The following is a 27,301-nucleotide window of genomic DNA, read 5'->3' on the forward strand; positions in this document are numbered from 1 at the left end:
GGAAATAATTTGGCATCCATGTTGCGACATTTCTCAGTTTTTTTTTCTGTCTCTAATAAAATGATTTGACCTCTTCAATGGATTACAACACTGAACTCTTACAGCACTGCACTTTTTACTTGGTTCCATATTTATAAAAAAACCACTTCTAAACTGCCCTTCCATGTATAGATTTACTTGAACACGAACTAATAAATATAATAGATACAGACTGGTCAACACAGAGGTAACAATTGATTTGCACTAAAACCACAGTGCACAATAATGCTGCAGGCACACAAAGCCTTAGCAGGTAACAATGCAGACTACATCATCTCAACAATGGCTCCAGTCTCTGAATTATTGTACTGACATCAAGCCCTATGTATACGGTCCTCTACTGACGTGCTACCTTAAAGGTCAGTTTGGTCAAACAAGGGCCGCTAGTGAAAAAACAAGAGTCCGGAATAATGTTTTTTTTTTAACAATGAACCCATCATCATCACACATTTATATTTTGCCATGTGATTTACAACAGTATGTAGTATTTATGGAAATATTTTGAAAATTTTCAATTATGTGCTTTTTGTAAAAAAATTAAATCAAAATATTAATTACCATTTTGAAAAAGGTTATTAATTATAAGCTATGTTTTTTTGTCTATCACTGGAAAGAGCATGAAAAATTCTGCAAAATGACACCTTTCCCAGTTCTCTAGCTCAATTAGGGCAGCTCCTAGGGCAATTTGAAAAAAGTCCATTCACACATTTTTGGCCAGTTTTTGAAAAGTTTACATGACCATATTTCAGGAATGGTTTGAGGTAAAACATTGAAATTTGGTATTTTTCTTAGTTTCAGCACCCACCATAAGTATACCAACTTTCAGCAAAATCTAAGAGGGTGAGGTAAAATTTTTATTTAAAGTGTGTTGATTTGACATGGAATGACTCATGCCAAGATCTACACTAACCAGCCAAAACATTATGACCACCTTCTTAATAGCTTACTTGTCTGTTTTTGGAATGATATACATCACTGCTTATCAGGAATCTGGCAGTATTTTTGTGGAGGTATGTAGCATTAGATTTCTATGCATAGGTCATGTAATTCACATAAATAGCAGGCTCCTGATTCGGGTACACGGTATGATGGTGCCCGGTATTGACCAAGATGGGTTCCATAGGATTTACATCAGGCGAATTTGGTCACTGAACATCGATATGAGTTTACTACAATGCTCATCAAATCACTGTAGCACAGTTCTGGATCTGAGATACAGACAATTGTACTGATGAAAGATGACACGTCCGTCAGTGAAGACATCAAGCATGAAGTGCTGCAGATGGTTTGCAACTGTCGGGGTGACTTTGATTACTATGAGAGGTCTCACACAAGCACAAGAGAATGTCTCCCACAGCATAAACTGCTCCCACCAGCCCGTGCCTGTGGCGTGCTGCATATTTTGAGTCCCTGTTCACCTCAATGACGGCATTTGTGGAGACAATCACCAGCCTAGTGTAGTAAAAATGTGATTCACCCACATAGCTGACATATTTCCCTTGGTTGACAGTCCAATCCTGACGGTCCCATGCCCACTGCTACCTTAACTGATGTCACTGGGTAAACATGTGAACATGTAAGTGGTGGTCTACTGTGAAGCTTCATGTTCAACAATGTACGATGAACAGTGTGCTCCAAAGCATTTGTGCATGCACCACCATTGTGCTCTTTTTGGCAGAAAAGCAACAGATCACTATCTATCCTCCTTTAAAGACCAGATAAGCCTCCAAACCCCATGTTCTGTGGAGAGTCATGATGGACATCCAACCATGTAATGCCTAGTAGTAGTTTCACTATCCTACCTCTTTCCGTAGATGTTCACAACAGTAGCACGTGAACATTCGACCAGCTTCACTGTTTTCAAGATATTTGTTCACAAGCTCTGTGTAATAATAATCTGTCCTTTGTCAAAGTCACTTATTTCAATGGATTTCCCCATTAGCAGCCATATCTTCACTAGGGTGATCTCCCATCTGTGTCTGCTCTGCTTACATGTTTTTGTTACCGTGTCATGTGCTCGCAATACCACTAGGCAGCATTGAACATTGCAGTGGGCACAGATAATAATGTTGTGGCATATCAGTGTATAGTGCACGATAATAATGTCTTGTCATTCTCCCGAGTCTGACATCTCACTACTCATGGGAGGGGTGGAGAATCCTGACTCAGTTTCTTTTCTTTCCAGTGGAGTGAGACGAGGACAGGATGACATTCGTGGGGAACAGTGGGCTGTTTATTGTCAACTTCAGAGGTCTACTCGACATGAATGATGAAACTATGATTCTATATCCTGTTACTACATTAGAGGTATGAAACGCTATAAATATGTTAAAAATTATATTTTCATGATGGTATTCCAGACAAAGTAATACAGCACAGTGCAAGATACACAGATTGCTAACTTGCTGACATCATTACTATACCATTAGCACAGACGTCTTCCCAGACAAACTAAAACATAGATCAAGCCAGTATACAAATAAGATGATCAGTCTGGTGTTGTCAATTACCAACCTACGTCACTGTTATCTGTATTTTCAAAAGTAATTGAAAGAGTAATGCATGAAAGACTCATTTCCTTAATAAAAATCTAATATTATTTAATGGAAACAACAGTTTTAGGAAAAAGAGATCAACTGAAACAGCAATCTATAACTTTAAAACTGATCATAGCTTCCATAGACAAAAATGGATTAAACTGTGGCCTGTTTTTGGGTCTATCTAAGGTGGTCGATGTCACTGACTATAATTCATTACTCGGGAAACTACACTATGTGATCAAAAGTATCCAGACACCTGGCTGAAAATGACGCACAAGTTAGTGGCACCCTCCATCAGTACTGCTGGATTTCAATATGGTGTTGGCCCACCCTTAGCCTTGATGACCGCTTCCACTCTCACAGGCAAATGTTCAATCAGGTGCTGGAAGGTTTCTTGGGGAATGGCAGCCCATTCTTCATGGAGTGCTGCACTGAGGAGAGGGATCAATGTCGGTCGGTGAGGCCTTGCACAAGTCGGCGTTCCGAAACATCCCAACAGTGTTCTATGGGATTCAGGTCAGGCCTCTGTGCAGGCCAGTCCATTACTGGGATGTTATTGTCGTGTAACCACTCAACCGCAGACCGTACATTATGAACAGGTGCTCAATCATGTTGAAAGATGCAATTGCCATCCCCGAATTGCTCTTCAACAGTGGGAAGCAAGAAGGTGCTTAAAATATCAATGTAGGCCTGTGGTGGGGTAGTGCCACGAAAAACAGCAAGCGGTGCAAGCCTCTTCCATGAAAAACACGACCACACCATAGCACCACTGCCTCTGAAAGTTACTGTTGGCATTACACATGCTGGCATATGACGTTCACCAAGCATTCGCCACACCCACACCCTACCATCGGATCACCACATTGTGAACGGTGATTCGTCACACCACACAATGTTTTTCCACTGTTCAATCGCCCAACGTTTATGCTCCTTGCACCAAGTGAGGCGTTGTTTGGCTTATGTGCAGCTGCTCGAACATGAAATCCAAGTTTTCTCCCCTCCTGCCTGTCATAGTACTTGCAGTGGATCCTGATTCAGTATGGACTTCCTATGTGATGGTCTGGACAGATGTCTGCCTTTACACTTTTGTGGTGTACATGTCCCTTCATGAAACAGTGGACCAAGGGATGTGTAGGAGTGTGGAAATCTCACGTACAGACATATGACAAGCGACACCCAATCATCTGACCATGTTCAAAATCTGCGAGTTCCACGGACTGCCCCATTCTGCTCTCTCACGGTCTCTAATAAATACTGAGGTCACTGATATGGCGTACCTGGCAGCATAATGCACCTAACATGAAAAACTTATGTTTTGTGGGTGTCCGGATACTTTTGGTCACATAGTGTATAATGCTATGGGATTTGTGGAGTAGCATACAATTTGTTCAGATCCTATCTATGTAACAGGTATCAAACTGTAGAAATACACCTGTGCAAAGTTTACTCATCAGCAGACCAAACAATGAGGTATGGGGTGCCACAGACCATTGCTGTCCTTAATATTTATACATGACATGCCAAGCCATATATCAGCTGCAGATACGGTACTGCTTGCTGATGACACTAGCATGTTTGTTAAAGCAATGAATGAAGCTGATCCACAGGAGTGTGTCACAGTAGCTGCAGAAAAAGCAAAAATATGACTTAGGGATAACAAAACAGTTTCAATAAACTTAAGACATACATCAAACAAACTAGGAACCAACTGAACAGTAGTGTTTGGGGAGTTTAAGATAGAGCAAACCACCCATACTAAACTTTATTGAGTGAGGCTAGATGAAACTGTAATGTGGGAGAAAAACTCAGAAAGATTAAACAAAAAATTGAGTCAGTATTGTTATGTTCTTATACTGCTGAAAAATTCCTGTAGTAATGATACAGCACTAGTCCGTACTTTGCACTCATACACAGGATGTTAAGACATGGCATCATATTTTGGGGGAATACCAGTCTAATTTACACAAAAGCCATGTCTCAAAAATGGGATCTTTATGAGCCAAAAATTTTTAGTGAATTACCAAAGGAAATTAAAACAGTATCAAAATTTCACATACTAAGGGGAAAAAAATAAAGACCCACGCAAATAAATGCTAATAAGTAAGAGTTTTTATAGTGTCAAGGAATACTTTAATCATCAGCATGCAAAACAGTGCAGATTATTTTATTCATCATAGTGGCCTGAAGCGCTCATTTGAAGAAAAAAAAGTTATATTCATTTATAACTAATTCTGTATATTATGACGTGTACGGTTTCATGTTATGCATAAGAATATTTTATCAACTAAGATAGAACTGTAAATTGTTCCATGTCCTATTATCTAGGAAAGATCATCTACAACAAATCCTACATCATTTTATATTTATGAGATACATGGATGCTAAACAAATGAAAGAAAGGAACATCGTACAATAGGGACCAAATTAGTAAGACAGTCCAGACGTTAAGACACTGGCGTCATACTCAGAAGAATGGAGTTTGCTCTGTCCGGTCATTCTGACTCAGATTTCCCTAACATTTTTTGCTAACTGTTGGGGCAGGTCCTTTGTCAAGTCCAAGGCTAACCACTTTTCATTCCCTCTTAAAAGCATAATTACATATTCGGTATATTTTGAGCTATTTATTTTCATTGTATTTTGACGACCATAGCAAGATGATTCGTGGGGTAATAAATAAATAATATACTTTCAGTTTCATTCAAAACAGAGGATAAAATCTACCATGCTGATTACATAAAAAAGAATATGAATTAGTTTCACTGGATTATCTTGCCGATTTACACAACCGACATAAGACACTAGAAAGTTATTCTCTTATACGTAAACGCATGATTTTATTTCCTAAATGGCCAATATGCTGACAATGTATGTCAACTGCAAAATTTAAGTCAAGTGATATTTACAATGTATGAACGCTGCAAAAAAGAAATGTTAGAATACTGCTGACAACTAAATAATTGTGCAGAAAATTGTAGTTATATTGTTGCATGAAACGATTAAATAATTTGCATTTATTGATCGCTGTTGCTACCATCGCTATTTGAACGATACCGCTACGGCCTTTTAATAGACTATAATTCCTGTTTAAGAAACTTCTTCGGTATTTTTTTTCTGTAAACAACGCTCTCCTCTCCCTACAAACTAAAATCGAATGAAATGTCATATACCTTTCGCGCCTTTGTTGTTGTCTCCCATAACGGCTCCCTTACGACTTTATCCGTAATAATACTTTCTGTGTTAGTAAAATGAATGTCAAACTAGTGGATGTATCACAAACTGTTTCGTAAATTCCCTCCTCGCAACCTCCATGCAAAACAAAACTCCAATCAATACAATGTCAATGTCACACTCGCTACTACTGTTATATAGTCGGCATCGCTGCAGCAAAGCACATAAATATGTGTAAGGAAAAAAAGTTGTGATCAAAACTTTTACTGCCGATGGAAATAAAAATTCCAAAATTGGTTTCGAATTTCAGCAGTTGTTTTAAGTGTTTTCACGAAGACAATGATGCATGCTATAGAAAGTATTTTTTTTTTAATTACCGTACTTAATATGCGGCGTTTTTATTTATTTTTTCATTTTACGTCTTGAAATCTTTGAAGTACATATATTATATCCTAGATGTTGGACAAACTTTCATTAATTTAAACATTGTTACATCGAATATAATTTGCTAGGGTAATTTTTATGATGTTTCCACAAGCATACTTTACAACAGAAAAAAATCTACATGGGCATTATACATAATTTTGTTTGGTTCAGTGGGATACATTGAACGTTTAATACAATGCAATGCAATACAAAACACTTAATGCAATTTGGCACTTTTGCTCCCATTTTTACAATGCTTGTATATACATATTCCCAGGAGAGAGCTTCTTGGCATCAGATGTGCAACATATTTGCATAATTTATTTTGCGAGATACTGTGATACCGAGTAAAAACAGTTTTCCAGAAGATATAGAGTTACAGATTTTACAACAGAAATTATTAACACGGGCATTTTACATAATTTTCTTTTGTTAAGTATTATATGCTTAACATATTATACAATGCAATGCAATAAATATACTTAATGCACTTTGGCACTTTCACGCTCTCATTTTACAATACTTATATGTAGACATATTCCATGAGAGAGCTTCTTGGCATCAGATGTGCAGTAAATTTACAAATTCAGTTTCCAAGATACTGTGATACTGAGTAAAAACAGTCTTTTAGAAGATATAAAGTTACAGATTTCTTTAAAGATATGTATTTTGTTAACGGCCTTTAAGTGGCTTAACAGCCTATTAAACAACTGTGATCATGAGTGATGTATATCTTTCTTGCACAGGGTGGTATAACAATGATTTCTGTGCATGTCACTACCTGACCATGTATGGTATTCATGTACAGTTTTATTTTTATTAAATACATTTTCCTTTTGCAGCAAGCTCTTTTTTTCCATACATACCATGTATATAGATACATGATAGAAGTAGGATCATAGGGTCTTTAAAGAATGGTTTACATGATTTTCAGCTGTTTGCATTTTCCATTATCATCACAATTTTATTTGTTCCTAGAAAGCTGTTACTCTGTGATGTAATTTCCCCAGAATATGATGCCACATCTCAACAGCGAATGTATGTGAGCGTAATACATCGCGCCAACTGTTTCATTACTTGTGTTGTTCCAAATAATGGTCATTGCACAGGTCACTTAGGATAGTTTAGAATTTAAGGATGTGCTGTGGGACTTCCATTTAAGATTGTATTGTAAGCAAATGGCCCAAAAGTTGTTTCAGTGAAAATGTTAATTTTTTTATTTTCCATAAATATATTTGGTTTTAATGGATTTCTGTTTTGCTGTGTGTGGAAGTGTATGGCGACTGTTTTTTGAGGGTTTATTTGTAGCTTATTCCTCACAAACCATTCTGAAATTTTATCATTTGGGACTTTAGCTTACAGACCAAGAGCTTTTTCATTTTCACCTTTAATCGATACACTGGTGTAGTCTACAAATGGGACTGGTTTGGAGAGTTGAACATGTTTGGGAAGTCATTTATGAAAACTAAAAAGAGAAAGCAACTTAAAATTCGGCCTTGTGGTGGACATGGGTTAATGTGGAAGGTGTTGAGTGATGAGCTTGGAGTTCGTTTTTTCCACATGTTTCAGCTCTGTTGTCTGAGAGAGGTTTCCAAAGTATGATTTCACTCGCTTGGCAGGTCTTCTTACACCATAGCACTCTTTCTTCGAGGAACTTCATGATCTATTAGATCAAAGGCTTTAGTTAAATTTAGGAAAATCCCTGCAACATTTCTGCGATTATCCACTGTATTTAAAATACGATTTATGAGGGTGAATGTGGCTGTTTCAGTACTGCGCTGTAGCCTGCAGCCATGCTGAAGTCCTGAGATAATATTGTTTTTGTTAAAAAAGTCAGTTAATTGCGACAGAAGTAATTTTTTGATGATTTTCCAAAAAGTCTCACAGGAGTGACACAGGTCTATAGTAGGCCATTTGCTGCCGATCACCCTTTTTGTAAAGGGGTACAACTTTCGAAATTTTCAGCTGCAGCAAGAAGATACCACTAGACAGCGCAGGATTGGAGATATATAGTAGGGGCATGAGTATCTGTCTGCCGATATCTTCATAATATAGTGTGGTACATCATCAACCTTGGCTGAATATTTATTTTTTAGTCATTTAATGGCGTGTAACAGTTCTTCCCTGCTTACTGGTAGAAGGAACAAGGTGCATTTTTTACACCTATTTCTGAAAGTTCCTCTAACATTTTGTTTGATGTTTCTCCCATTTGTTCCTTCACTAGTTCACCATCAATTTTAGCATAGTAAGTATTGAAATGGTAAGCAACTAATTTTGGATCAGTGATCTCTTGGCCAGCCTGAAACAGTTCAATATATTTGTGTTTCCAGGATGAGATTTTCACTCTGCAGCGGAGTGTGCGCTGATATGAAACTTCCTGGCAGATTAAAACTGTGTGCCCGACCGAGACTCGAACTCGGGACCTTTGCCTTTCACGGGCAAGCGCTCCACCATCTGAGCTACCGAAGCACGACTCACGCTCGGTCCTCACAGCTTTACTTCTGCCAGTATCTCGTCTCCTACCTTCCAAACTTTACAGAAGCTCTCCTGCGAACCTTGCAGAACTAGCACTCCTGAAAGAAAGCCATGTCTCCGCAATATCCTTTCTTTCAGGAGTGCTAGTTCTGCAAGGTTCGCAGGAGAGCTTCTGTAAAGTTTGGAAGGTAGGAGACGAGATACTGGCAGAAGTAAAGCTGTGAGGACCGAGCGTGAGTCGTGCTTCGGTAGCTCAGATGGTGGAGCGCTTGCCCGTGAAAGGCAAAGGTCCCGAGTTCGAGTCTCGGTCGGGCACACAGTTTAAATCTGCCAGGAAGTTTCATATCAGCGCACACTCCGCTGCAGAGTGAAAATCTCATTCTGGAAACATCCCCCAGGCTGTGGCTAAGCCATGTCTCCGCAATATCCTTTCTTTCAGGAGTGCTAGTTCTGCAAGGTTCGCAGGAGAGCTTCTGTAAAGTTTAGAAGGTAGGAGATGAGATACTGGCAGAAGTAAAGCTGTGAGGACCGTGCTTCGGTAGCTCAGATGGTGGAGCGCTTGCCCGTGAAAGGCAAAGGTCCCGAGTTCGAGTCTCGGTCGGGCACACAGTTTTAATCTGCCAGGAAGTTTCATATCAGCGCACACTCCGCTGCAGAGTGAAAATCTCATTCTGGAAACATCCCCCAGGCTGTGGCTAAGCCATGTCTCCGCAATATCCTTTCTTTCAGGAGTGCTAGTTCCGCAAGGTTCGCAGGAGAGCTTCTGTAAAGTTTGGAAGGTAGGAGACGAGATACTGGCAGAAGTAAAGCTGTGAGGACCGGGCGTGAGTCGTGCTTCGGTAGCTCAGATGGTGGAGCGCTTGCCCGTGAACGGCAAAGGTCCCGAGTTCGAGTCTCGCTCGGGCACACAGTTTTAATCTGCCAGGAAGTTTCATATTTGTGTGTTGTCACTTTCCCAGTAAGTCTCTGTACTGTGTTCGATGTAGTTGTAGTTTTGTTTGACGACTCAGTTTGTCGTTTTCTCTTAATATTGCCTTCTTTATGACATGACTCAGAATTAACTTGTATTTTTTGAAGTAATTAGCAAATTAAGTGCTGCTCTCTGTTTTGATTGTGCATAACGTTTTCGTTTTCTATTAATTGATACTTTGATTCGTGATGTGATCCATGTTTTGGATCTGCTGAAACCCTTAAAAATTATTTTATTCTTTGAAAATGTCACTTCAAAACAATGCCTGAAAATTTCCAGGAAGTTATCCAGTTTTTTTATCTACAGGGTGTCCCAGCTATCTTGTCCACCCAAATATCTCTGGAACAATAACAGCTATTGGAAAACGCCTTTCACCGGTATCAATGTAGGGCTGGAGCCCATGAACGTACATATTTGGAAACATTCTAAAACGAAAGCATATGTGTATTTTAACACAAACTTATGTTTTTTTTAAATGGACCTCCTATATTTTTTCTTAAGCAATCCATAGCATCACAAAGCACATACACAATGCCGTTGATTGCATCGCAAAATTCCTATTACATCCCGAGATATTAAGACGCGAAGTTGACACTTGAAACACCTGACATGCGCTGCTAGCGCACGACCTGAGGCTCAGGCGTGAACCCCATGCTGCCCGTAATCGCGATGTGATTGACATGCGTAATCACACTTCCATACTTATCAAGAGGTCCGAAACGAATCATACGGTCTGCTGCCATCCTGCATTAACGTCGTACATTCCAGCAGGTATTTATTCAATAGGCTAGGGGTGATGCGGTTCTGTATCATATCTGTGTACCGCAACGTTAGTCACAAAGTTAACTTCGCTTATCGTTAATCCGTTACTAAAAAGGTAATGCCGTTCAACGTTAAAACTTTACTTTACTGTAGATCTAGCGCAAGTGACAGTTAATCATTCACTCGTAATAGTAACATTCATGTTGATGGTTTTAGTGAAACGAGAAGTGGACTAAAAGTTTTACCGTTGTTTAGGTAAAAATGTTTTGATTTGGGAAGTTCAGGTAGGACATAGAAGATGAATGTAAACATGTTTAACCAATTAGTTTTATTATCACATAATTATCAATGTTATGTTTATCTAATGCATTAAATGACAAATTGTTGCAGGCAAATGTTTCTTAACATCACTGGGTAAAATGGCCCTTTGTAGAAACTTCCACTGTGATACCAGCACTACATACTAAACATAGCGTTCACATCTCATGCTCAAAGTGATGCTTATTGGCTTGCATACATAGGGTCACTCTGCGAATGAAGGATGCCCTACTTCGTGCTATTGTTTCCTCTTTGATGGCTGTACAAGCATCAATAATGCGTTGCTTCATGTCCTCTGGTATTGTTGGTTCATGTTGGTAAACAGCATCCTTCACTGATCCCCAAAGAAAATAATCAAGGGGCGTAAGGTTCGGACATCGGGCAGGCCACCTAACTGGGCCACCTCGTCCAATCCACTTACCAGGGAACTTACGGTTCAGAAGTCGTCGTGCTCGTAAGGCGTTATGTGCAGGGCATCCGTCATGCTGATACCACATGACCATTCTCCGGTGCAGAGGTACGGTGTCCAAGAGAACAGGAAGATTGTGTCGTATAAATCTGGAGTATTGTCTGAAATTTTGGATGCCATTTATAAAAAAAGGTCCGATAATGGTATCTCCAATAATCCCACACCAAACATTAACTTTCCACGGACGTTGATGCTCTACCTGACGGAGCCATTTTGGATTGTCTGCGGACCAATAATGCATATTCCTCATATTGACAATTCCTTTGTCGGAGAATGATGCCTCGTCGGTACAGAGAACATCTGCAAAAAAAATTTGGATTAGTCAGAAGTTTTTGCTGAGCCCACCGACAAAATGTTACCCTATTGCGGAAGTCATTTCCATGAAGATCCTGGCGTAAATGAACATGGTAAGGATGAAATTTATGACGTTTAAGAATACGCTGTGCACTTGATTTCAACACACCAACTTCACGTTCAATTTTACGTGTGCTGATTTGAGGATTCACAGCTATGGTAGCGAGCACAGCAACTTCAGCACGTTTATCTGTGCGTGTTCTAGGACGGTGTCGAGGTCTTCGATTTAAGCTTCCTGTTTCACGTAGACGAGATGTGAGACGACCAAACATCCAGCGTGAAGGCGATGGCTTTTCGGGGAATCGTCTTCTGTACAGTCGTTCTGCCTGAACAGCATTTCGTCCACCTACAACAGGGTACAGTACAGGTATGTAGAGTAGGGTAGAAAACAGACATATTAACTTCATAATTATAATATTCGCTAACAGTACTATCAACAAACAAGCAATCTCATAACGTATTTCCCGTCAACGTACATTCTCCATAGATCAGCAGCATTTCTACCATATCTTCATGTGTGTACATTATACTGTACAGTATAAGTTCCACAACACAACGTTTATTCACAATGTGTACTACCTCCGTGCCGTCACTAGATTACTCTGATGCGTGACTACACTGGCAAGCGGTGTACTGCACGCCAAAGCAACAACAAATGGGATGCTCGGAGGGTGGTGGAGTGCAGGAGTTTGCATGGGTCGCAAATCATAAACAAGGCGAAGTGGTAACTGTGGCAGTAGTGGGAACTACGTTGGACACTTTACTAGGTAGAGTCAGGGCCTGCGCGACAGGCACAATGGGTCATATAACGCATTAGATAAACCTTATTTTGGGTGTGCAGGATAAATAAGACAACCTGGTGGGTGTACACCGATCGGTACTGGTTCATATTGTGTACGTAGATACGTAAAATGTGCAAGAGGGAAACCATTATGTGCTTATGAGAGTTGATGGCAGCAGACCGTATTATTCGTTTCGGACCTCTTGATAAGTATGGAGGTGTGATTACACATGCCAATCACATCGCGATTACGGGCAGCATGGGATTCACGCCTGAGCCTCAGGACGTGCGCTAGCAGCGCATGTCGGATGTTTCAAGCGTCAAATTCGCGTCTCAATATCTCGGGATGTAATGGGAATATTGCGATGCAATCAACGCCATTGTGTATGTGCTTTGTCATGCTATGGATTGCTGAAGAAAAAATATAGGAGGTCCATTTAAAAAAACATAAGTTTGTGTTAAAATACACATATGCTTTCGTTTCAGAATGTTTACAAATATGTACATTCATGGTCCCCAGCCCTACACTGATACCAGTGAAAGTCGTTTTCCAATAGCTGTTATTGTTGCAGAGATATTTGGGTGGACAAGATAGCTGGGTCACCCTGTATATTATAACTGTTATAGATTTTCTACACTGAGTGGGCGCTTAGCATATGTTTTAAGTGTTCAGTATTTTGCTTAGTGCATTTCCTTTTGTAGATAACACTTCCATCTCTAGGTGAGACATTACTTCCACATACAGTCACTAACTGTGCACCTAGGAATGTTAGACACTGTAACAGAAAACCAGTAAATTGTTGGGTATCTCGACACAATTTAAACATTGTCTAGTTTCTTGACTGATTTTTATTTGGTCTAATTTAATTACATTGTGTGTAGAATGTGTACATGTAACATAGGACAAGTCAGTTTAAACTGATGTCTTAAAATATTTAGCCTACATATTACAATTTAAAAAAATGTAAATATGATAACACTATGTCTGATATTTTTCAAACGGTCGCATGGATTACATATGGGTGCCATTTTCCCAACTATAAAAAAGTGTTTGAATTTGGAAAGGTAGAAAGTGAACACATTTCCTCACATTTGAATGAGCAACAAATTTTCAATAATAGGTCATAATTTTAACGAGAATGACACCTTTCATATGATTGAGTTTTAAAAAATGTATATATTATGATAAGTACTATTCTAGTCATGGTTTACAGAGCAATACATACAGATGACCTTGGAATGATTGAGGCAAACGAATTTATTACACAGTCTTCAAGCAATTCTATTTTGTGTTCTTCCATAGTCACAGTAGTGACCCTGAGAAATCCCCTGTGACATTTGCAATTTGATGGTTGTCTTTCCATCATAGGAATGTCAGAATGCTCTTCCAGAATATAATCTTCTTTGCTAGAACTCGAGTCACGAATATCTTCTTTGTTCTCAGCTTCTCTCCAATCGTACCAGAATTCAAGTTTTTCACTTCTGATCCTGGCATTGCTAAAATGTAATGAAATTACAAATTAATTCCCATATTTATGGATTACAAAATAATGATTAGTCAATATAATAAACACATTCTAGCAAACAAAGTGGAAAAAGGCACAAAGACAAGAAACTGTATTTCAAAAATACTAACATAATTGGTCATGTGGACTACAAGAGCAGTACCTGAGGCTCACCACGCACAACCAGTGCCCACATAAAACTAAAAGGCCTGTCCAACATTCTGTCTTAAATTACAAAGAGGCTTGAAGCATAGTCACTGCACAACTTTTTCTGCAAGTGGATTATATATTTAATACATACGACAACTGCAGGGTTAATATTACTTTCATACACTCTTTCACACAGGTGATTTCAGTACATATTTTAAAGTAAACAATATTTTCCACGGTATTCACATACACATTTTTCTACACAATAAAATACCTTTTGCCCTAAATGATCCTTAAGAAGTTTCTAGGATATCTTTTCACTCTACTGACCTATCACTGTGTCCAATAGACTCTTAAGAAAATATTTTAGCGGTTGTACACCTGTGTATCAAGGACCTTTTACTACATCTCACAGTTGGCCTTATTATCTTATGTTGTATCAATAACATCTGCATATTTTTCTAATAATATATTGCCATTTATTGATGAAATAATTTTCTGTCCATGTACATAGATGGAAATGTCAACATCGTTAGATATGGAAGGCAGTTCAGCATGAGTCAATTTGTGTTTTATTTAGGATGGTCCTAGTGACCTTTTTAACAGTACAAAAATTCGTTTTGTATTATTTCTGCTGCAGTTTCCACAAACAGCAATTCTATGAAGAAAGCATGCCTAAAAATTCACACTACACTGTACACAGAAGTTGTTTGTTGGCCTAATATGAAAGGTGCAAATATTGTCTGAATATTGTCTGCATTGAGGTTTAAGACATATAATTAAAATATTCTGTATGAACCACTGCAGTGTCTTATTTGTTGAAATAAATGTGCTTTTTTCAATTATTTCCACATATTTTTCTACATTTACTAATGTCATGTCATCAGCATACCGTATTCAGAATGAGATTTTCACTCTGCAGCGGAGTGTGCGCTGATATTAAACTTCCTGGAAGATTAAAACTGTGTGCCCGACCGAGACTCGAAGGTCCTAAGTTCGAGTCTCTTTCGGGCACACAGTTTTAATCTGCCAGGAAGTAGCATCCAGTGTTATTAGTACCTTTTCACTGACTTCAATATCGTTTATAAAGAAGGTCTTTTTGTTCTGTCAACTACAAAAGTGCATGTTATTTTTTTTCACTAGACGCATTTTCCTTTATTGAGGTAAAGCATCATCAGTGGTCTGTAATTAAGTTATTTTCATTTAGATTTTCTTTAAGATCGGAAAACAGTTCGTTAATAATACTTTAGTTTGTACTTACGAAGATTTTAGCTTGATTTCTCAATTACATTGGGAAATGCCGTCTGCTAGCACATCGTTAATGTTTTTCTTCTGTAGCTATAATTTGGCTTTTATTAATCAACTAAAATGAACTGTTTTATTGAATGCTATTATCTAGTTTCAACTGTTCACTCAGTTTCAGGTGCTCATTTTCATTTCTGTGTGTATACAGCAGTAACAGATTAGATGTTATGTCATAATGAAAAACCAACATGAGCTAATACTCCAAGAGAGCTGGCATCCTGAAAATCAAACCGAAAGACTTAAGATCATGTACTTCATCGTGAATATAGACATGTGTGTATGCACTTAAACCAAATTACACTTTCTACTGTGGTTTACGAAATTCCAGTGTCCCTTTAGTATTCTCTGAAGCCTTGTTTCTTTGATACAGTGTTAAGACTGGTTAATACCAACATAGAAACATACTTAAAAGTTCGCTTTAAGATGACTAAACAGGTGAATTTGGTCAGTAGTATGGTCTATGGAATAAAATAATTTGTTTGTAATATATTGACAGCTTTAGCAAAATAAATGGTTTCTTTCAGTCATTTTCCTTCAGTAACACAGAATGTTTTTCGATCACAAGAGGCGTTTCGACACCTGTCTGGTACCTTCTCTAGGCTTCATGTTATTTCTTAATTTGTGTTTCCTGCTGCATCAAGGAATTCAGTAATAAAACTCGCCAACACAAAAAGTACAGGCAACATTTTTCCACACTCTGAGGGTGTGTTTGGTGACTATTATATAAGTGGAAGCATAGGATTCATGATTTTTTTTGTCATCAGTCTTTTAGCTGGTTAGACACAGCATGCCCGACCTTTTCATCTCAGAGTAGCATTTGCAACCAGTGTCCTCAGATCATGAAGTTAACCACGATGTACTAGGATAAAGAAGTAGCTTGTTTCTTAACTGTAAACAAACATAGATTGAAAGTAATACGATTATACACTAACGTCGCATTTCCTGATTTTAAATACTTTAAGTCACACAAAAAACGACGTCCTTTAGACAGATATTTAAAGTATTAATGTATTTAAGTATAGCATTTTCTTAATATGCAAATTGCATACAAAAAATGTCAAACATGGCATCTTGATTTTGAAATTATAGAATCCATCATGGCATAAAAATTAAATTGGGGTTTCAACTAGCGCCACAGACGACCAAACAAAGAAATTCCAAGCAGAAGTGGCACAAGACGTGCTTGAGCAGCCCAAACACTGAGCAAGGCTTTCCTAAACTCTACATGAGCAGTAACGCCTGTTTTCTTGTGCTTGAAAGTAGCTTTCTGTAAGCTGCTCAAATGAACCCAGTGAGCTCAATAAACGTTTGATAAATGAACAGTCAATCTAGCAAACCAAAAATGGCAAACAAATGGAAGCAGAAAATGATATAGGCCAATTCGCACTGGCCGTCACGATACTGTCACATCACAGCACCGTCACATGAGGGTGTATTCACACAGTCCATTACATTATGGCCCTTCAAGTCAATTCGAGTCACGTGATATCAGCTCTAATGGCTTTCCTCAACTATTTCTTTTTGCTGGAATTGCGGTCTTTGCAAGACGATTTTCAACTGTTTTTACAAGCAAAGTGCATATACGCAGCACAGTTGCTTATACCCATGGATGGTGGAGTGCATATTTGTACGAAAATGATATTATTCGACTCAAATGGTTTGCAAGTTGCACAGCTAGCTTGTGTATTAGAGAAGGAAGATAGAAGCGCAAAACAGTGTAAAAAAGAGTGTGGGTCTGAAAAACGTAACCACATGGCACAGAAAGGGAATTTTACGCACTATACAAGGAGCTCAAGAAAGAGGAATGTGCATTTTATATTTTAGAATTTCGAAGCAACAGCTTTTTCAATTGCTACATTAAACTGCACCCAGAATTACTGAAAGGAACCCAGAGTTACGAGCTGCAATCAGTTTGTTTAAAGTTAAGCTTAGATGCTTCTTAGCATTACCTTTCCCTTCAAGATTTAAAGCTTCCTTTCAAGATTTAAAGGTTTTGTTTACCACTTGTATCTAGTTTTTTTAATAGTTCCAGTGTGTTATTTGTGCAGGGGTTAGCTAGTGAAACCACAGAAATATTGGCAACTAATGCTTACAAAACTGTTTCACACACAATCCAGAGAGCTACTTAAGAATAAATAATCCTGACACAAACACATATTTTAACAAAAAACAGGCAATGTCTAAAGGTTTCAGTATATTTCTCCATGAAACACTACAAATATACGACAACGTTAAAATAAATTCCACCTGTTAATCAGTCTGATTCTACAAAAAGTACTCTTTTCACTTCAAGTTCCAGCCACACTACTATCTATTTCAGTGTAAAATATTAAATATGGTACCAGTATGTATAAAAATCCAATTTATAAATGTAACAGAGGGCAAGTAATTTAGTATGCTCACGTCGTACAGTTCAGAGTGCTACCTGACTGTTTCAACTAATCTTTCATCATTTCTTATAAATTTTAATGAAAGAAATAACGAAACGAAACAATTTATAGCAAATAAAGAATCATTAGCCAACTGATTTCAGCAATGAAAACCACGACGCCACGAAATACTGAGACGTGCGCGTGACGATGTGTTGGCAAGAAATGTGCTTGGGGTCATGTGACTAATAATGGACAGATGACATCGACCACCAAAACTTTCTTCCCAAGAAACCTTGACAGTACCATCACATGACATGATGGGATCAGATGGCCAATGTGGATACCATCATTTGAAATACACTCCTGGAAATGGAAAAAAGAACACATTGACACCGGTGTGTCAGACCCACCATACTTGCTCCGGACACTGCGAGAGGGCTGTACAAGCAATGATCACACGCACGCCACAGCGGACACACCAGGAACCGCGGTGTTGGCCGTCGAATGGCGCTAGCTGCGCAGCATTTGGGCACCGCCGCCGTCAGTGTCAGCCAGTTTGCCGTGGCATACGGAGCTCCATCGCAGTCTTTAACACTGGTAGCATGCCGCGACAGCGTGGACGTGAACCGTATGTGCAGTTGACGGACTTTGAGCGAGGGCGTATAGTGGGCATGCGGGAGGCCGGGTGGACGTACCGCCGAATTGCTCAACACGTGGGGCGTGAGGTCTCCACAGTACATCGATGTTGTCGCCAGTGGTCGGCGGAAGGTGCACGTGCCCGTCGACCTGGGACCGGACCGCAGCGACGCACGGATGCACGCCAAGACCGTAGGATCCTACGCAGTGCCGTAGGGGACCGCACCGCCACTTCCCAGCAAATTAGGGACACTGTTGCTCCTGGGGTATCGGCGAGGACCATTCGCAACCGTCTCCATGAAGCTGGGCTACGGTCCCGCACACCGTTAGGCCGTCTTCCGCTCACGCCCCAACATCGTGCAGCCCGCCTCCAGAGGTGTCGCGACAGGCGTGAATGGAGGGACGAATGGAGACGTGTCGTCTTCAGCGATGCGAGTCGCTTCTGCCTTGGTGCCAATGATGGTCGTATGCGTGTTTGGCGCCGTGCAGGTGAGCGCCACAATCAGGATTGCATACGACCGAGGCACACAGGGCCAACACCCGGCATCATGGTGTGGGGAGCGATCTCCTACACTGGCCGTACACCACTGGTGATCGTCGAGGGGACACTGAATAGTGCACGGTACATCCAAACCGTCATCGAACCCATCGTTCTACCATTCCTAGACCGGCAAGGGAACTTGCTGTTCCAACAGGACAATGCACGTCCGCATTTATCCCGTGCCACCCAACGTGCTCTAGAAGGTGTAAGTCAACTACCCTGGCCAGCAAGATCTCCGGATCTGTCCCCCATTGAGCATGTTTGGGTCTGGATGAAGCGTCGTCTCACGCGGTCTGCACGTCCAGCACGAACGCTGGTCCAACTGAGGCGCCAGGTGGAAATGGCATGGCAAGCCGTTCCACAGGACTACATCCAGCATCTCTACGATCGTCTCCATGGGAGAATAGCAGCCTGCATTGCTGCGAAAGGTGGATATACACTGTACTAGTGCCGAGATTGTGCATGCTCTGTTGCCTGTGTCTATGTGCCTGTGGTTCTGTCAGTGTGATCATGTGATGTATCTGACCCCAGGAATGTGTCAATAAAGTTTCCCCTTCCTGGGACAATGAATTCACGGTGTTCTTATTTCAATTTCCAGGAGTGTATACTGCAGAATGTGCGAGACACGATGTGACATGATAGCCAGTGTGAACTGGCCTTATCTCAGCATATGAACATGATGTGGATAAGACATACAGGTATGAGGAACTGAGTGTGGCCTATTGTTTACAATAAGATTATACAACGCTCGCAATCTAACGTTTCAGAGATTCCAGAGTCTAGCTGAATCGCAGAACAGGGTCGCCATGTGTAACGTTGATACATTAAGTTGTTCTGAAAGCGGTGCTGATATTCAAGACAATAAAAGCGGGTTAAAAGCTGTGAGCTATCTGGGGAAGTTAACCTTGCATTACTGAGCAACTGTTTCACCACGTATCCAGTCTAGCTTACCAAATTCCCAACCAGATTAACATTAATTTTTTTAATAGTCATCATATGGCAACCGGTGATATATATATATATATATATATATATATATATATATATATATATATATATATATATATATATATATATATATACAGGGTGTTACAAAAAGGTATGGCCAAACTTTCAGGAAACATTCCTCACACACAAATTAAGAAAATATGTTATGTGGACATGTGTCCGGAAACGCTTAATTTCCATGTTAGAGCTCATTTTAGTTTCGTCAGTATGTACTGTACTTCCTCGATTCACCGCCAGTTGGCACAATTGAAGGAAGGTAATGTTGACTTCAGTGTTTGTGTTGACATACAACTCATTGCTCTACAGTACTAGCATCGAGCACATCATTACGTAGCATCATCAAGTTAGTGTTCATCACGAACGTGGTTTTGCAGTCAGTGCAATGTTTACAAATGCGAAGTTGGCAGATGCCCATTTGATGTATGGATTAGCACGGGGCAATAGCCGTGGCGCGGTACGTTTGTACCGAGACAGATTTCCAGAACGAAGGCGTCCCGACAGGAAGACGTTCGAAGCAATTGATCGGCGCCTTAGGGAGCACGGAACATTCCAGCCTATGACTCGCGACTGGGGAAGACCTAGAACGACGAGGACACCTGCAATGGACGAGGCAATTCTTCAGCAGTTGACGATAACCCTAATGTCAGCGTCAGAGAGGTTACTGCTGTACAAGGTAACGTTGACCACGTCACTGTATGGAGAGTGCTACGGTAGAACCAGTTGTTTCCATACCTTGTACAGCGTGTGCAGGCACTATTAGCAGCTGATTGGCCTCCACGGGTACACTTCTGCGAATGGTTCATCCAACAATGTGTCAATCCTCATTTCAGTGCAAATGTTCTCTTTACGGATGAGGCTTCATTTCAACGTGATCAAATTGTAAATTTTCACAATCAACATGTGTGGGCTGACGAGAATCCGCACGCAATTGTGCAATCACGTCATCAACACAGATTTTCTGTGAACGTTTGGGCAGGCATTGTTGGTGATGTCTTGATTGGGCCCCATGTTCTGCCACCTACGCTCAATGGAGCACGTTATCATGATTTCATACGGGATACTCTACCTGTGCTGCTAGAACATGTACCTTTACAAGTATGACACAACATGTGGTTCATGCACGATGGAGCTCCTGCACATTTCAGTCGAAGTGTTCGTACGCTTCTCAACAACAGATTCGGTGACCAATGGATTGGTAGAGGCAGGCCAATTCCATGGCGTCCACGCTCTCCTGACCTCAACCCTCTTGACTTTCATTTATGGGGGTATTTGAAAGCTCTTGTCTACGCAACCCCGGTACCAAATGTAGAGACTCTTCATGCTCGTATTGTGAACGGCTGTGATACAATACACCATTCTCCAGGGCTGCATAAGCGCATCAGGGATTCCATGCGACGGAGGGTGGATGCATGTATCCTCGCTAACGGAGGACATTTTAAACATTTACTGTAACAAAGTGTTTGAAATCACGCTGGTACGTTCTGTTGCTGTGTGTTTCCATTCCATGATTAATGTGATTTGATCAGAAGTAATAAAACGAGCTCTAACATGGAAAGTAAGCGTTTCTGGACACATTTCCACATATCATATTTTCTTTCTTCGTGTGTGAGGAATGTTTCCTGAAAGTTTGGCCATACCTTTTTGTAACACCCTGTATATAAAAATAGAATTTAAATGAAAAGAAATAAATCAGTTTATATTCAGAGATTTATTTTAACATAGATCATTGTACCGTTAAAACTTTCAACATATTAAACTTGATTCATAACTAAACAGGTGCCTTATTTGGGACTGTGAAAATGTGAGTTTGTAATCTTACAGAACAGATCAAAAATGGAGCCAAGATTGGGAGACTGCATACAGCAAAGCATTCATAAAATAACACACGAAGATCGTTGAAACATATGCAAGAGGAAATTAACCACAACCAACCAATTCAATTTTCACCCAAAGAAATTACGTTCGTAGCGCAATCCTGTCCGTCATGAAATTATCACACAATGGTATAGTAAATTCATACTAACTCTCTGTGAAATCTTCCCAAAAAGAATAGCTGAGGGCTACTTTGATGCTTACACCACATGTTTCACGTGGTCAGCTTGGTTTACACAAAGAGTGTAACTCCACAATAATTTTGATAATTAAAATAAATTACATTGAAACGCAATTTACGAAAGAAAAACCTCAAACTGGTTACTATCGTCTTACTATTAACCTGATGGGTCAAACAATTGTATAAGCACGTGGTACTGGTCTCACAAAGTACAACCCACGTGGGGTTGAACATAAAGAAAAGTTGCTATATTGAAAAATATTGTCAAGTCGAGATGTTATAATCTCACGCACATTCGCATTTAAGATTGATGATCTTAGTTAGAGTTACTGATCAACACGTGGTTCCACTTTACTCACAAAGTAGTGACAAAGGAACTACTGGAAGATATTCTGAACTTTACACTCGAATTACACTGCGTTGCAATTTAAGGTAACATAAGATATTTTAGACCAAAACCTGAAATAAAGGTGATTAAATTTTCAGTTAGGCTGAACGTAAGAAATCCATTGTCCTATGGACTTAGCAGACACGCGCTTAGCCGGAGATCTTACCACTTCAGACGCTCGGCGCGGACAGACTGGCATGGGCTCCTACCGAGGGTGCTTCACAGATACAAACTGAAGTGACCAGAGAGGCAGCTTCCTACACCAACATGACAAGGGACGGACAGGACCATTGAAAGGTCTCTGTTGGATTCCTTTCATGTTAATTTCTTAAGTCTGTTGTCATTTACAGCATAAATTCTCCAAGAGTTGGAATACAATACAGGAGAATGCCCGCCTAATCAGGCACAAAGTTATTACGGGGCACAGCAGCTCGATCGCAGTCGTGGCCGTAGTACTAATCAATGGTGTGACTGGTCGTCTCGACGCGAACGGAACAGTAATTGGGACCGGCCGTTTAGAAACTGGGGTAACAGTCGCGAACCCAGATGGAACAACTGAAATGATCGAGGACGTGGACAAGATAGTGAACGCAACAGGTACGGCAACCAGAATCGGTACTACGATGAACATGGTGGGAATAGGATTGTAGGCGGAGCACCACATGATGTTGAAATTCGGCCGGCTAACCCTAGACATAATCCAGCAAATGGAAATGAACAAAACCGGCAATGACAAACGATCAGTGCAGAAGGCGCCCAGTTGGAACAAATGAGCGACATGGCAAATGAGTACATAGGGTATATAGAGAGGATGGTGAGGAGAAAGAATTGATTAGTTTACATTTGTGACATCTGCATTTTGAATAATATGTTGGTAAAAATAATGATAAAGATGTTTCTACGTGATTGATTGAAGTGATGTTCTTGTTTTTTTTTCTTTCCTTGTGCAATTAGGATTTAGGTTGGTCCAAATGTGAAGATAAAAGGTTTCTTTGTGAACAAGTGAAATGCTGTTTGTGGTTTTTTTGTGTAAATTGAAAAGATTTGCTCCTGAGAGAAGCAAGATCTGTGTTGAATTAATGCAAAACTCAGGGGAACATTCGATCTGTGGGTATTATGGGTCTGGCAAACCCAAGTCCCCAGCTGTTAGTAGCCTTGTTTCCGATTTTCTGCTTTCAGTGCTACTATCTATCTATTACTATTCTATATCTGTCAGTATAAATGAGGACCTCTTACTATAGTATGCGTGCTGTATGAATATTTTAAGATAGAAGAACTCTGAGAAAGGAATGAGGAAGTTTGGAATCTTGATAACAAAATGCGATAATACGATTGTTTAACCAATGGCTTCCCAGTATACGCTAGTACGTTAATATTGATGATATATGTCTTTTTTGTTCTTTATAGCTGAGCACATAAAGTGCTGTCTGTGGATTTCATAAGTAGATTGATTCCCTTCAAGGTGATAGAAGAGTTGTGGTTTGTGTAATTTACGTGGCCCTGGAATAGTATTATGGCAGTCAAATGACGAGCAGTTTTCCAGCAAATGGAGAATGGAACGGAAATATGGATCCTTTTTGTAGTCTTGACTGATGTTGAGCCAGAGCCTGAAAACTTATTCTGCTTTAATACTTGTCATAGAAAATTGACGTTTATGTGTTTTGCTGATGCTGTGAGCATTACAGCTTACTGTTTTCGCTGGTGCGGGATGCACTGCAGCGTATATGAGTTGAACTGAAGAAATGTCCCTCTTGAAGGTAGAGGAAGATTAAATAATTTTGATTATGGGACCGAAGGAAAGCTTGGTTTAATGTAATAAGGATGAAGCAAAACATTTGTCATTTAAACTACAGGAGGATTCGGATCTTTTGTGTGTGTTGTAAGTTAAATATGTTAAGATGAAACTGTTTTACAGAATAGAGGAGACCACAATTTTGCCATTCATGAGAAATGAATCCGGATTAACCACCACAGGCGAAATAACTTATTTGAAAGCGAAAGGTAACTTAAAGAAGGAACGAAATTGGAGCAAAATGGGTAAGAAAATGTAGTATAATCTGTATAATGAAAATATTTTTACCCTTCACAGAGTCATCTGTGTGATTAATTCTTGTGATAACGCAATTTTAGATGAAATTGTCTTACTGTTTTATGTGTGAATATATGAGTATGATAAATGTATAATTGCGAGTCTCTTATCAGGTGTGTCAACTGGTATAAATGTTTTGGCGTGTAAATAACCATTGTTCTTTTTACTATGTATGTTTAAGGAAAGTTTCTCCATATTTATCATGTGACAAGACATACGCCGCGAGCGTCAAGAAGAGGCCGAATTAGAACAATGTTGTAGTGGTATAAACACGGTGTTTAAGTAGCATTGAAGTAGCCTGTTGGGTTAACTAGTAGTGGATTGAAGTAGAATTTTGAGTAATACATGTTTATGGGTAGTTAGTTTGTAGTATAGACAACAGGTGTGCATGTGTGTGTGTAAATAACATGTGAACCTTATGCTGTCCTGACCTATACTTGCACAAGGCATAATCCTATTCATTTTAGTGAATTATAAGTAGCATTTGATTTATTAAAACGCAAGTGAACCACATTAGTGATGTGGATTTAGATATTATATTGTCAGTTCATTTAATTTTTATTTTTATACTGTCAAGTCATTTCACTTTTATTTTTTATATTGTCAAGTCATTTAACTTTTATTTTTATATTGTCGATTCATCTAACTTTTTCATTTAAAAAAAATTAAGTCTCACTTTTGTTCTTAAAATTGTGAAAGACAATACTAAGTGGTATTATGTATGACATTTCGTAATCACATAACTATGATGAACAATTTCTGTGAATGCAGTTGAGAACGTGAAAGCGAACCGGCTAAACTCTTACGAGACAGCGGGAGCAGCGAGGAGGGGGACTAGTTGTAAACAGGCGGGTTTCCCAGCAGGACACACTGTCAACCAGGCCACTTCGGGAGTGCGGTCGACAACAAAAGAAGGGTACGTGGCAAACACTTTCCCTTGCACCTGGAGTTAATGGGCGGCCGCACCAGTGCGACCCTTCGTGGAGGCGATGACCTGAGATGGGCGAGCGGTCCACCACGCGGAAATCCATCTGCTGGAAACGCACCACACGCACACGGCCGTGGCGAGACGGGCGCGGTGAAATGACAGAAGACAGGGGATAAAGGGGCGTGGAGCATTTTGACAGGTACTGTCCAGAGAAAATGGCAGACTTCAACGACGCCTATCAACATTTCATGACGGATGCCCACTGTCAAGCGACAGTAAATCATGGTTCTATGTTCTCTGGTCGCTAAGGGTGGCACAAAGAAGAGCCATTAAGCGTCATCCTTGGCCAGGAATATCAAACCGGCGAGCCAATTGAGTATAACTCAAGAATGTAACAACACAAGGGGCGTGGAGCCTTTTGACACATACTGTCCAGAGAAACTGGCAGACTTCGACGACGCCTATCAACATTTCCTGATGGATGCCCACTGTCAAGCGACAGTAAATCATAGTTCGATGTTCTCTAGTAGCTAAGGGTGGCACAAAGAAGAGCCATTAAGTGTCATCCTTGCCCAGGAATATCAACCTGGCATGTCAAACGAGGATACCGCATGAATTTAACAACACAAACATGGAACCAAATCGAGATGTACGTGACATGGGCCACCAAGAGAAACTTCATGAGAGGGCAGAGACGACGGGATATTGTGCCTCGGAACAGTGGAACTACTGAGTGTGTCAGTGAACAGTGATTATACAGTTCTTAGTCCAATGCATATACGTGTGTTTCTGTCAGAGAAACTTTGACTCGTGTGTTTTGCAGGGGTTCGATTTATTGGTGTTTATTAGACTGACTCTTGTATTTTGCACGTGTTCTATTCATTGTTTTTTTTGGACTTTGACTCTTGTATTTTGCAGGTGTTTTATTTATTGGTGTTCTTTTTAGACGTTGACTATTGTACTTTCAGAGCTGTTTTATTGATCAGTGTTTGTTCTTGTGTGATGTATTAGATTTGTGATATTTTGTTTCGTAAATTCATTCCTATGACATTGCTTCGTTTATCAGTCAGATAGCTATTCATTCTCATTGGACTGTGATCGATTAGCCTTTGCATGGGGCATATTTATAGCAAGGAACCCCATTAAGGGCAACAATCACATAATTAAATGTAGTTTCAGTATAATGACACAGTGATCATTGTTTGCTAATCATCTGAAATATAGTAGAGTGATTAAATTAATGCCACAATGTTATTTTAATTCCACAAATTATTAGTTTTATAAGATATAGAATTTTTTTGCGATAACCACTTTGTAAAACATGTTTTTCCTCTTATCTTTTTTTTTGCCTTTGCGGATTGTGCTTTGTAATGTTCTGCTTTATAAAAGTGATGTTATTTTCGTGTTTTTTTTAGTTGCTGTGGCACCGTTGCTATTTTCATAAATTTTACTTGTTAACAAACAGTCATAAATTTTCCTGTGATCAGTTAACTCTTGCAATGAGCAAATACTGGTGAACTCCATAAGGGTAAGAACCAGAAATTGTTTTCATATTAATGACACAGGAACCATTGTTTTTACTTGCTGACCGAATTAGGTCTACACTATCTTTTAAATAGGTGTCACAGATTATTTTTTTCTATTTGAAATTGGTAGATTCTAAAGATGTGTTGAAATCATTGTGTTTTAGGAAGTAGCTGGTAACCTTTTGCCTTTTCTTTACATTTTTTGTTTAAGTTGGGTGTGAGAAGCCTCCTTGGGAATGTCCTAGCATGGCCAGAAAATTCCCTGCACAGTATTTTCCCGGAGCGTTTGGGTTATGGAAGGTCTCTGTTGGATTCCTTTCATGTTAATTTCTTAAATCTGTTGTCATTTACGGCATAAATTCCTCTTCTAAATTTACTGTGGTGTTTCTGACTATCTGGGAAGAGACTGAGCAGTGGAACGTGTTACTTTTACACATAAACAAGAACGATCTGTCACACTAATACACTTTAAAACACAGTTTATATGTATTTATATGT

At 39.7% G+C, this 27,301-nt stretch overlaps 1 protein-coding gene across 1 annotated transcript in view; it reads right to left on the reverse strand.

Annotated features, from left to right (window-relative positions):
- LOC126185053 (uncharacterized) overlaps positions 1 to 5,920 on the reverse strand; it is a 904,507-nt gene extending 898,587 nt beyond the window's left edge. The window contains exon 1 of the mRNA XM_049927811.1: positions 5,747 to 5,920. Coding sequence (XP_049783768.1) covers positions 5,747 to 5,774 — 28 coding nt within the window. The 5' untranslated portion in view covers positions 5,775 to 5,920. The remainder of the gene's footprint in view (positions 1 to 5,746) is intronic.
- Positions 5,921 to 27,301: the final 21,381 nt, after the last annotated feature.

Source organism: Schistocerca cancellata, chromosome 4, assembly GCF_023864275.1.
Source record: "Schistocerca cancellata isolate TAMUIC-IGC-003103 chromosome 4, iqSchCanc2.1, whole genome shotgun sequence".
Lineage (NCBI taxonomy): Eukaryota > Metazoa > Arthropoda > Insecta > Orthoptera > Acrididae > Schistocerca > Schistocerca cancellata.